Source organism: Abramis brama, assembly GCF_963993115.1.
Source record: "Abramis brama genome assembly, chromosome: 18".
NCBI classification, from domain to species: Eukaryota; Metazoa; Chordata; class Actinopteri; order Cypriniformes; family Leuciscidae; genus Abramis; species Abramis brama.
In genome coordinates this window covers 28,764,513-28,777,820 of record NC_139980.1, presented here as the reverse complement: position 1 = coordinate 28,777,820, position 13,308 = coordinate 28,764,513, and the positions used below count along the sequence as shown (strand labels likewise).

Genomic DNA, 13,308 nt, shown 5'->3' with positions numbered 1-13,308 from the left:
TAGGAAAAAGCTCAAGTATCCCTTTTATTTGCCTGACGTGAATGCTCTGGCTGCGTTCGGAATGGAATACTAGCTTCTTGCATATCGCCTCCTGTTTTATACAATATAGTATGCGATATGCAATGAGAATGTTTCAAAAAGTAGTATGCTATATTGTTAGCATGACTGCATTACGCTGCATGTTTAATTCAGCAAGCGGCATGCAGTAAGCATCTTAGAAATGAATTAAGAAAATGAGAAAAAATAATAATAAAAAAAATAAAAAAAATGAAAAAAAAATATATATATATATATATATACATATATATATATATTAAGTGCAGTGTTGTCATTATAATATATAAATATTAAATGAGAAAATTTAATTAAAAAATCTGAAAATTAGAACTGCTGCTTTTGCAAATAACTGAAATAAATAACTTTAAACTTCGGTATTACAATTCCTAAAACTAAAACTGAAATAAAAATAAATTACAGCAAAGTAGAAATACTTTAAAAAAAAAATATTATAAAATGGAAAAATCACATAACAAAAAATAATAAAAAATAATAATACAAATAAAAGATAATTCAAAATATGAATAAATATTATATTAGTATACAAATAATATTAAAATAACATTGATTTTATGTCAAATGTCATAACCTTTAGCAGTCCGATCAATAATGAAATTAATAAGAAAACAATGTATAAAAAGATGTTCAGGTTCATTCATCACTGGATGAAATGAAAGGGAAAACAGAAAGCATTGCATTATGAGATACAGTACCCAGCATAGTGTGCTCTGTTGTATACGGCAAAATAAAGTAGAGTATTCCATGCATACAGTATATTTTAAGAAATGTGTACAGTATGGTAGCATTCCATTCCGAACAAGTGTACCGACTACAAAAGTACAATAAAAAAAATTAAAAATAATAATAAATGTGAATGATTTTTTGCTTGGCAACTTATTCCCCTCAAATAGCAACGATCCAAACTGGAATTCTAACACGACCCCAGTCCGAGACCAGGGCGGCGCACTCATTATTCAACTTAATTAAGGAGATCGGAGCCCTAATTCTGGATTTCACTCTCTCTGTTAGGCAGAGAGGAGCCCGGGAGACGCAAACACAAAGCAAACCGTCAGAAGTTTCCGTGTGCATTTCCTTGGCACATAAAAGGGATACCACAGCTGCCCGGGCGATGTGTTTGTCCGCTGGCCCGTGGTGCAGAGAGCGAGGCGTCTGCCGTGATGAGGTGCGCCTCACCTCGTCAATTTCTTGGGTTCGGTGAGAGGGGTCGGTGGGGGCAGGGGTTTGCTCGTGTTAGGCTCCAGCTGGTGAATGGGGGAGTTGGGGATTGGTTCGTGGCGGTTGGGCTGGGGCTGTCCGCTCCCTGTCCCCGTAGCCTCCACATTGGCCCTAAGATTGGCCGAGCTGCTGAATCGGGTGGCTGACTTGTCGTTCTTTCGCTTTTGCTACATAGGACGACAAGAAAAGCAAACAAAAAAAGGAAGTTGGGAGAGCTTGATGCTCCATTTTTAAGAAGTTCTCTTGATCTCCTAATGATTGCTTCCTAACAAACGTCCCACTGAAAGTCAAGCTCGCAACACTCAGCAGAGGAAGCATCAGTCGCTCTCAGCCAATCAAATCAAAATGAGTCGAAAGAGATGTGTCAGAGGAAGAGGCTGTTTTCAGACTGAAAAAAGAATGGCTTGGAAAGCAAAGAAGAACTGGATGTCTAAACAGGAAGAGAACGCGGAGTAACAAGAGACACTGACACTCACACGTCAACACACACACACACACACACACATATATGCACATGTAATCACTGACACTTGGAAGTTATAGAACACAGATGAGAGCAACAGTGAAATATCTGGTGAAACAGAATGACATTGTTTAGACTGGGTCAGGAACTGCTGTGATGTATGGAACAAACATCATTTCCTCTTAAGCTCTGGAGAAACATGAAGTTATAAAGGGATGGTTCACTCAAAAATGAATATTCAGTCTGTGGATGTATAATGTACTGGTCTCTCTTTTTTATGCAATAGCAAGCTTTTAAGCTTCAAAATGTGCCCATAAAAGAATCATAAAAGAAGTCCATAGAACTCTGGTGAACTCATACGACAGATCTGAGTGAACAGACGAACAGATAATCATTTCCTGAATCAGATTCAATGAAAATATCAGAAACTAAATCTAAAACTATTAAAATAGCTTTTGTTAATTGAAATAAAGCTGAAATAAAATAAAATAAATATTAGATGTAAAACTTAAATATAAACAAAATTTAAAAAAGATATGTTGCCTTGGTTACTTGATCAAATACATAAAAGTTAAATGCTTATTTAAGTACTAAAATTTCTACAACTAAAAAATTCTACATTAAAAAATGAACACAAATGACAAAATTACATAACAAAAGACTTAAACTAATTCAAAATATGAATAAGTATTACAACAGTATATAAATAATACTACAGGTGAAACTCGAAAAATTAGAATATCGTGCAAAAGTTCGTGTATTTCAGAAATTCAAACTAATATATTTAGTATATATAACTATATAGATATGCATGATTATACTTTTCAGAGGGCCGACATATATTTAAAATCCTTTTTTTAATTTATTGATTTCCTGTAATATTCTAATTTTCTGAGATTTTGAATTTGGGGTTTTCATAAGCTGTAAGCCATAATCATCAAAATTATAACTTTTGCACGATATTCTAATTTTTGGAGATTCGCCTGTAAGATAAATACAAACATATTTTAGCATGGATAGTACTGGTAGTATTCCAGTGTACAAAATAAAAATAAAAAGAACATTTCATTCACAAATAAGAATAATATAGATAGCATATGGCTTCAGAGGTATTTAAATATAGCGTACATGCAGTATGGACTATTTTTATGATCCTTTCTATGTGTGTCTTGTGTCCTTTTTAAAGCTTTAAAGCTTCAGTCTCCATTCATTGCAATTGCATGTAAGAAACCAACCAGTACAATAAAATACATTCTCTTGTTTTCCATGCCGGTTTGGAATCACACGAGGGTGAGTAAATCGTTAGAATATTAATTTTTGGGAGAACAAACCCTTTAATAAACAAGTGTGTGTGTGTGTGTGTTTGATAAGAGCTCCAGCAGCATGCTGGTGAACAGTGTTACCAATGATCTCCAGTCTGGCGTGTCAGTTGTATTGCCTTTGATTGCACCATAGTAACACTGCATCCTAACCAGGTACAACACTTCTGCTTAAGTCATTTTCACAGTAATTTCACAGTAATATTTTTGATGTTTAATATACTTTTTGAACCAATGAGATTTCACTGTGGAAGCAACTGACCACTGGTTGGGAACTCAGATTTGCAAGATACACATGTAATTTATGGCTTTTTGTGTCGTGCCTGGCTAGGATACAGTGTAAGAAATGACATTCAAGAAGAACTATCAAGCCCCATTGAGAAATGCATTGATCCTACAACATTTCCAAAACTTAGTGAGCTGCCTCAATGTCTACTCTCTATTCATTAGAAATGATGTAGAGAGAATGTACAGTATGCACCTATATAAACATGCAATTTGTTTAATTTCTTTGTGCTCTGCCAAGCTATTTTGTATCAAAAGTGTGTATCCCATGCAAACAGCCAGCATCCAAACTAAAATGGAGCCTGATCAGATCACTAGGTTTTGGAACAGCAACTGTCTTACTCAAACTAAATAATTACCAGCTCCACACACAAGGGCATAGTAGAGTACGACAAAGAGATCCTACCTTGACAAGAGGGTTAATGACACCAACATTGGGGTTTGTGTTGAAGATTTTGTTGAAGTTGGTCTCTCTGTTTACAAGCTCCAGCTGGTAGAACTTCTTGTCATCCTGTAAAGAAAAGTAGATGCTCTCACGATTTTCATGGAATACCATTGGTCTACAGAACATGCAGTGCACTAAACACAAAAATTGTTTTGCAAGCTTAAATATGAGAATAAAAAATGTATTATAAGCTTGTATTAAAAATACTAGAACATGTGATGATACAAATTGTAAAATTGTTTTTTTGTATATACATTTTACATGACAGTCAGTTATAGAAATTATATTGCAATTTTAATACTAATTTTCAAAATATAGTTTAAACATCAAAACCTTGCCATGATAAAATGTGAATTGGTTTTCAAGTTTAACATTATAATATAAAATATAAATTCATAAATGTAAATATAAACAATATGTTAATTATGTATGTTCTCCCTACCACTAATGTTCCTAAAAATAATTATAAACTCTCATTACATTAATTACATAATGACGTGACATCATCATTTAACTCACATTTGACATTGATACTGTTTTTTTTCGTTCTTGACTTTCATCAAATATCACATTTCCACTCTGTCACATAAAACAAAGAAAAATATAACTATAAAAGTCATATATTCTTCAATATCAAATCATATCCATGTCATTTTCATTTCAGCTTTGGTGCAGCTCAGCTAATTAATAAAAGCGCATTCAACTTTATTTGTGATAATGCATCAGTGAATTAAAAAGTTTTTAATTTCGATGCATAAGGTAAATTCTCTGTTGAAAAGACCAGCACAGCTGCTGTAATTATAGCAGGTGCTAGTGTGATTTTATTGCAGTCTAAATCGGAAAGATACAAGAAACATGGATGTCAAACGTCTAACAACATTGTTTTAGGAAAGCATTTGGTAGAGAATGCGGTTGTCCCTGTGTACAGAGCAGGATTAAGCTGGTCTTTTCAGCAGGGTTGTCTGTCCTGTAATAGATCCCTCCAGTCTTGCGAGACTGCTAATCTCAGCAGGATGTGGCAGGACCGTGCACCCGTGGGATACCTCGTCTTGTGTAACAAGATTCACAGCTGAGGAATTGCACAATAAACCTGAGATACTGAGAATGAGCATATCACACTTCTTAAAGTGCTCTTACCACCAGTTTCTTGACCAAAGATTCTCTCTCGGCCACCATGTCCTTCAGTTCGGCTATTGTCTGCAGATCTTCAGGCCTGCTTTCTCTGTTCCGGAATTTGTCTTCTGTCCCCTCCAACCTGAGGAGCAAAGACATGTCTTCAACCTTGAAATGTGTGGTTAACAATGTCTAAATGCATAGTTGCATTTTATTATTAGCATTTAACCAGTTCAAGATGGTGGACGGAGCGAGAGAAATGTAGATCATCAACTCAAATATCAAGAATCTACTATTTTACTCAATTATTTGTATGTTTTATGTGTTTTTATGCTTATTATAGTATTTCAGCATTAGCTTAGCAACAAGCTAATGAAAATATCAACGGAAATAGCATGCAGAGTGCCATTCGTGTGGGCTGTGGAGTTGCTAACTATGTAGAGCACTTCAAATCGGTCACTTGGCAGCAAGACAACTCACATGGTTTAGAAACTGAGCAACCAACTCTCTACAGTCTGTTTACAATCAGTCTGTCATCTGTTTGAGCTTGCGACTCGTTACTGAGAGTGACATTTGACTATTCTGACACTTTCAGCTCAGTTAGAAAACAAAGCTGATGGCTTTGCGCTTTGAACACAGAATTATTAAACACCATTGATCAGATCCTCATGATGATATTGGCATCTACAATTCATTTTCTCTACTTCTCACTGGATTAGTTTGACAGTTAAAATCATCAGAACTTTTTAATACCCGTCGCTCAATCATTCTTTCATCCGTAATTCTTTGATTATAAGTGTCGTTGAGAATCAATATCTCTGTGTTTCTGCATCTTTGGATGTTTCAAAATGTTTGCTGAATCTTTAATGAGCATGCAGTGTGACTCTTTTGATTGATGGCTGTTTTCATATGAAACCTTCCCTAAGGACTTTACAACTACTTGTAATGATGACTTTACGACTTTACAACTTCACAACTTTACAAATCAGTCCATCAGTCTATCCATCCACACATCCATCCTATCTATCCATTCTATCTATCTATCTATCTATCTATCTATCTATCTATCTATCTATCTATCTATCTATCTATCTATCTATCTATCTATCTATCTATCTATCTGTATATCTGTATATCCATCCATCAGTCAATCCATCCATCCATCCATCCATCCATCCATCCATCCATCCATCCGTTTGTCTATCTATATATCAATCCTTCCATCCATCCATCTATCTGTATATCATCCATCCATCAGTCTATCCATCTGTTCATCAGTTCATCCATTCATCAGTTCATCCATCCATCTATCCACCAGTTCATCCATTCATCTGTACATCAGTTCATCCATCCATCCTATCTATCTGTTTGTCTATCTATATATCCATCCTTCCATCCATCCATCCATCCATCCATCCATCCATCCATCTATCTTAGGGTTAATATTAAGAAATGTGCATAAAGAAGTATGCCAAATAAAGTTGAATTATATTTATATTAGTAAGTCTCAACAAGCGATATAAATACAAATTGGTATAGGTTTTTTTTTCACTAGGGTATCTATCTGCTTATCAATAACTAAATTTAACTAAATAACTAAAACTAAAACTTTATAAAATTAAAATTATATATTTACTGTATACAGACTCATAATAGCAGTTCACTGAATGGGCCTTTCTGAGTAAATAAAGATATCTATTGTTTTAATTTAAAATGAGAGCAGTAAAGCCCAGTGCATGCAGCCTGCAGAGTGCACTCGAGCGGTTAGAGTAGTGAAGCCCGTGCGCCGCACATGAGGATCACTGCACACATTCAATATTCATGAGGCTTAAATAGGTTGAAATTTAAAACTAGTTGGAGGACTCGTTTTGGGGAAACTCAGCTGTCATAATAATTAATTGCACAGAGGACAGGACTGTCATTTTAATAGGTTATGTTTAATTAGCTGGCAGTGTATCTCTGCTCTTCAGGGACACCTGGAGATGGCAAGCTTAGGAAACGCTGAGATACAAGTTCTGACTGCTTCACACGAGACCCCATTCTGTTCAGTCACAGACTGACTGCTTCTCACACTAAAAATACTTGCACCAGGCAAATGTTCAAAACATCATTTAAAGGAATAGTTCACCTTAAAATCCTTTACTCAGTCATGTCGTTAGAAAACCTGTATGAGTGATTTTCTTTTAAGGAACCCACCAGGAGATCAAAAATGACAAAAGGGAGAGAGAGAGACAAAAATAAACCATTAAAATAGCATAAAAGTAGTCCAAATGATCTGTGCAAAATATATCCAAGTCTTCTAAAGTCATCTGATAGCTATAAATATTCAACCACCAGTGTAGTAAGACTTTTCATTCATACTTTTTTCTTCTGGATTTAGACATGAATCTCACTATATCATATTAAACTATTTGCCTATTAAAGGTTTTTTTTTTTTTTTTTTTTTTTTGGAGATGTTTAAAACAGTTTGGAGGAATAGTTTGAAAAAATATCTTTTGCAGTGCAAATCCCTCAAAAAATAAAGTTACTGTCTTTTATCCGATTTTCAAATATTGTTCCCCTTTAAACCAAAGTTTGTAATATTGTTATTCATCTCAGAGCTGGTCGGTTTGATTCAAGGCTTAGAGGTCTTTATTAAAGAATTTCTTGAAATCTTTATGAACAAAATGAATAAGAAAAATGGAAGCAAGGCCGCTGAAAAAGAGTTGTGATTTATTAGCACACGGATACCTTCCTTTGATTCCATTTTCTTTGTTCTTCTTTCTTTGATTTTTATTTAGGACATGTTCATTTCTGAACAAATGACTATAATTAATTGTTTTGTTTTTTGTCAATCAAGCCAGCAAAAAAAAAAAAGATTTTAAAAAGTACTTATTCAAATTATCCCATTTTGGCAGTGAAATTTTATTTTGTTTTCCCAAATATTTATTCTATTAATATTTTATTCATTTATTAAGTACCAAAATAATCGGTAAGAGGATTCAATACCACTAGGGATGGGAATCATAAAGATTTGAACAATTTTGATTCTGAAGATCAGAATGAAATTTACTAATTTGTGCTTCAACATATTCTAACTTGGTACCAGGATCAGAAACCAAATAGACAGATGCCAACTAATGACATTTGGCATTTAATAATGGCTTAAATTAGCTTAAATCTCACATATGATTTCATAATATCTGTAATACAGCTCATCTGGACAACTTTTATGGTGTTATGGCGCTTGACAGCATCTGTCTGCATTCAAATAAAAAAAGCAGCAAATAGGGAAATTAATAAATGATAGAATCTTCCTTTTTGGGTGAACTATTTCGTTAAGATCAGTCCTTCATAGCCTTTGTCTGACAAACATGAATTATCAATTAAAAACACTTCCTCAGATATTCTGCATGAGGAACGTTGTCTTTGTTGAATTCAAATCTATGTTTCTCTTCTATTTTGACAATGATCAAATTGTCAGATCAACTCTGACAATATCTACAGTCAAAGAGTTCTCCTACAACCCTGCCAACTTAGGTATTTCTCTGTGTGTGTATAAATATAGAAAGTTGGCAGGGTTGTAGGAGAACTCTTTGACTGTAGATATTGTTGTCAGAGTTGACCTAATTTAGGTGTACTTGAACAAGACAAGAGCACCAACAAATCCAGCTATTAAACAGCTTGCCTTGTGGTAAAAATAGTTCATCTGACTCCCTGAATGCGCTCAGTGCTATCAATTCCCAATTATAATGAATAATTTAGATTCTGGAAATGTGTTTAATGACATGGAAAGGCCCTACACCATACAAAATACAAAACTATTTTATGAATTTGAGTCTCAAGGACAACCATATACACCTACTGTTCATATATGGTTGTCTTTGAGACTCAAATTCATAAAATCGTTTTTATCATTTAAACTCTGTCTCGATATCATTGTCATTCTTAGTGAAAACAATGGAATCAAAGAGGCAATAATTCATCAAATGATACAGAGATACTGACAATTCAGGTGCCTGAACTCTTAAAAATAAAGGTTCTTTATTGCCATTTATGTTTCCATGAAGAACCTTTAACATCTATGGATTCTTTCCTCTGCACAAAGGGCTCTTTATAAGTTCTTTAAAATGTTCTTCACACAAATAAAAAAAATGGTTCTTTTAAAAGGCAAAATATGTAAGATTTTTTTATTAAAATATCCAAAAACCAAGAGAACAATGTATATTTTGATGACTTGTGTACTTACATTATCCCAAATGTGTCCAATATGAAAAATCAGCTATTTTAACCAGTGTTACAGCCTATGTCATTGCGTCACCTGTAAATGACGTCATATCCGCGTCACCCTCGACTTTCGTAGAAACCATGGAAACACCAAAAGACGCTTTAATATATTATGTGTTTTATTAGACAGGTGAGCAACTGTTTGGACACCTTTATCGGGTTAGTCTTATTGTTTGAATCTTTTGTTTTCTAGATTTACTGCGAGTAACGTTTTTTATGCTATTTTGTCAAGTGGCTAACATTTGCTTTATTTGTAGTAACAGTAATACAGCATTTTCTCCACCATACAATATATTTTAAAATGAACTGCATGCCATTTAGCAACACAAGTCACACAGCTTTTATTATTATGATATTCTGATATCGATCTAGCGTACTGCGGTGTGCAACAAGTGTCTCATACCAGCCACCGAGGAACGCACAGAGTAACGTTAGTGTGATTGTAAAACACTGCTGTGTAAAAGTAAAACACTGCTGTGTTACCCCACAATTTTAATTTGTCAAATAAACTGTATGGGTAGTAATTCAGCACTTGCGGCTATAAAATAAACATACACATAATAAGCATAATAAAAACAGCAACGTAAAATGTCCCAGGCTCTCTGCCCTGCCTGCTTCATACCACAGAAGCATTAATTAAAATTAGCTCATAAATGAACATTATTTCTGCCAGTCAGATTGCTTTCCATTGGCTGTGGAGGTGAAGACAACAACTCCCATGATTCCACGCTCATTCACGGAGTCATCAAGCTACGTCTTTGTTATTGTTTTGAATGAGCGACCTCTAGCGGCGAAACTTACAGTGAGGAAAATAAGTATTTGAACACCCTGCTATTTTGCATGTTCTCCCACTTGGAAATCATGGAGGGGTCTGAAATTGTCATCGTAGGTGCATGTCCACTGTGAGAGACATAATCTAAAAAAATAAAATCCAGAAATCACAATATATGATTTTTTAACTATTTATTTGTAGGATACAGCTGCAAATAAGTATTTGAACACCTGTCTATCAGCTAGAATTCTGACCCTCAAAGACCTGTTAGTCTGCCTTTAAAATGTCCACCTCCACTCCATTTATTATCCTAAATTAGATGCACCTGTTTGAGGTCGTTAGCTGCATAAAGACACCTGTCCACCCCATACAATCAGTAAGAATCCAACTACTAACATGGCCAAGACCAAAGAGCTGTCCAAAGACACTAGAGACAAAATTGTACACCTCCACAAGGCTGGAAAGGGCTACGGGGAAATTGCCAAGCAGCTTGGTGAAAAAAGGTCCACTGTTGGAGCAATCATTAGAAAATGGAAGAAGCTAAACATGACTGTCAATCTCCCTCGGACTGGGGCTCCATGCAAGATCTCACCTCGTGGGGTCTCAATGATCCTAAGAAAGGTGAGAAATCAGCCCAGAACTACACGGGAGGAGCTGGTCAATGACCTGAAAAGAGCTGGGACCACCGTTTCCAAGGTTACTGTTGGTAATACACTAAGACGTCATGGTTTGAAATCATGCATGGCACGGAAGGTTCCCCTGCTTAAACCAGCACATGTCAAGGCCCGTCTTAAGTTTGCCAATGACCATTTGGATGATCCAGAGGAGTCATGGGAGAAAGTCATGTGTTCAGATGAGACCAAAATAGAACTTTTTGGTCATAATTCCACTAAACGTGTTTGGAGGAAGAAGAATGATGAGTACCATCCCAAGAACACCATCCCTACTGTGAAGCATGGGGGTGGTAGCATCATGCTTTGGGGGTGTTTTTCTGCACATGGGACAGGGCGACTGCACTGTATTAAGGAGAGGATGACCGGGGCCATGTATTGCGAGATTTTGGGGAACAACCTCCTTCCCTCAGTTAGAGCATTGAAGATGGGTCGAGGCTGGGTCTTCTAACATGACAATGACCCGAAGCACACAGCCAGGATAACCAAGGAGTGGCTCTGTAAGAAGCATATCAAGGTTCTGGCGTGGCCTAGCCAGTCTCCAGACCTAAACCCAATAGAGAATCTTTGGAGGGAGCTCAAACTCCGTGTTTCTCAGCGACAGCCCAGAAACCTGACTGATCTAGAGAAGATCTGTGTGGAGGAGTGGGCCAAAATCCCTCCTGCAGTGTGTGCAAACCTGGTGAAAAACTACAGGAAACGTTTGACCTCTGTAATTGCAAACAAAGGCTACTGTACCAAATATTAACATTGATTTTCTCAGGTGTTCAAATACTTATTTGCAGCTGTATCATACAAATAAATAGTTAAAAAATCATACATTGTGATTTCCGGATTTTTTTTTTTTAGATTATGTCTCTCACAGTGGACATGCACCTACGATGACAATTTCAGACCCCTCCATGATTTCTAAGTGGGAGAACTTGCAAAATAGCAGGGTGTTCAAATACTTATTTTCCTCACTGTATATACTGTTCCTTTAAGAACTGATCACTGAATGGTTCTTTGGGGAACCAAAAATAATTCTTCTATGATATCGCTGCAAAAACGTCCCTTTGGAACCTTTATTTTGTAAGAGTGTGGACCGTTTCTCCATATGCACTGTGACCCTTCTCAGATCACAACATAAAACTTGTTTTAACAAGCATGTTTTGTGGCTAAAGGCATTTGCTTGTCTTATCTGAACTATCTTGACAGCGTCATCTGTTCTGCTCTCCGTTCTCGCTAGATATATTTCGAGATATCTTGTCTTACTCCCTTCCAGTATCTCTTCAGAAAAACTGTCCTAATCTTCTCTTTGAGTCCACATCATAGTCTGGTGTCCTTTAGTTAGCATTTGAGCTGTTTCATAGAATCTGTCACCAAACAACCAGTCAAAACAGAGGTTACAGAACTTCCATCCCCCAAAATACACATAGGGCACTATTTTAAGGATCTAAGCGCGTGGTCTAAAGCGCAGGGCGCAAGTTCACTCAGGGCATGTCCGAATCCACTTTTGCTAGTTTAATGACGGGTAAAATGGTCGTCGCTCCAGGCGCATGGTCTACAAGGGTTATCCCGATTCTCTTAATCAGTAATGGGTGTGTTTTGGGATTTGGGAGTCTCATCTCCCATTCCCTTTAAATGCCAGTTGCACTCGCGCCATGGCAGATTCGCTATTTACATGACGGAATTTGATAGTGGAAAGACCGAACGAATCTCCAGAGCGCAAACGGAACTGCTCGTGTGCAAGCAGACCATCTATGGGACAAGCCGGATTCCACCATATCTTTATGTACACAATAATAATCTTTTACATTGTACTCCTTTTCATTTTAATATTTGGCATGTTTGTGTGCTGCTGTGTATGCCTGTGTGTTTAATAAGCAGAATGTACGCGCATTGTGGACCCGCCTATAGGCGCACATTACTAACGCGCTCTTAAAAAAAAAAAAGATTGCGCCATTAACTTTAAACCAGGTTTCAGTTGGTCAATGGCGCAGTCTATTTCTGTTGCCTTAAAATAGCAACGCGCCAACAATGCGCCTGAACACACCTCGTTTTCAGACCAGCACGCCCATGGGCGCACAAATGGGCTCAAATGCATTTGCTATTTAAACAACGTGGCGCAGGACGTGAAAATGATAACTGCGTCGGGCTGAAACTAGCAAAAAACACTTGCATCACGCTTGGCGCTGTATTGCGCTGGGTGTAAGATAGGACGCATACTGTATATTACATACAAACATCCACTCACAGGATCTGCAGGGCTTGGATCTTGTCCTTCAGCAGTTCCTGGGCCTTGTTGAAGTCCGACAGCATGTTCTGTGTTTCTCTGTGGTGGAGAGCGTTCAGCTCGGCCATCTCCCGCTCATGTTTCTTACACAGGTCCTGCTCATGAGCTCTGAGAACACACACATATACACACATGACACACTCTCAATGATCCTTCAAAACTCACTCTAACCCCACAGTGTTGCAGCTGCAGGCCTGAATTACAGAACTTTTATGCACAATAAAGCACAACAGGAAGGTTTTGGAAGTAAAAGTCTCAATAATTTTCTCAAAAAAAAAAGAAAAAGTTAAACCTTTTAGACTGAGTCTTTGTCTTAAAGAGTCTCATTATGAAACTAGTAAAGACAACAATACATTATATTTTTAATTAAATACATTTGATTGTGACTGATTAGAAGTCTAAAATA

The 13,308-nt window shown here is 36.5% G+C and overlaps 1 protein-coding gene across 4 annotated transcripts in view; it reads right to left on the bottom strand.

The window, feature by feature from the left end:
• LOC311068221 (protein FAM184A-like) overlaps window positions 1-13,308 on the bottom strand; it is a 122,480-nt gene that overhangs the window by 4,638 nt on the left and 104,534 nt on the right. Inside the window, exons 15-19 of one of the 4 annotated variants that reach the window (XM_084090537.1) lie at window positions 12,864-13,010; window positions 4,943-5,060; window positions 4,325-4,384; window positions 3,767-3,871; window positions 1,252-1,460 (exon numbers count right to left, since the gene is read on the bottom strand). In XM_084090537.1, the coding sequence (XP_083946663.1) occupies window positions 1,252-1,460; window positions 3,767-3,871; window positions 4,325-4,384; window positions 4,943-5,060; window positions 12,864-13,010 (639 nt within the window). The remainder of the gene's footprint in view (window positions 1-1,251; window positions 1,461-3,766; window positions 3,872-4,324; window positions 4,385-4,942; window positions 5,061-12,863; window positions 13,011-13,308) is intronic. The other 3 variants (XM_084090539.1, XM_084090538.1, XM_084090540.1) reach the window with 3 other exon arrangements.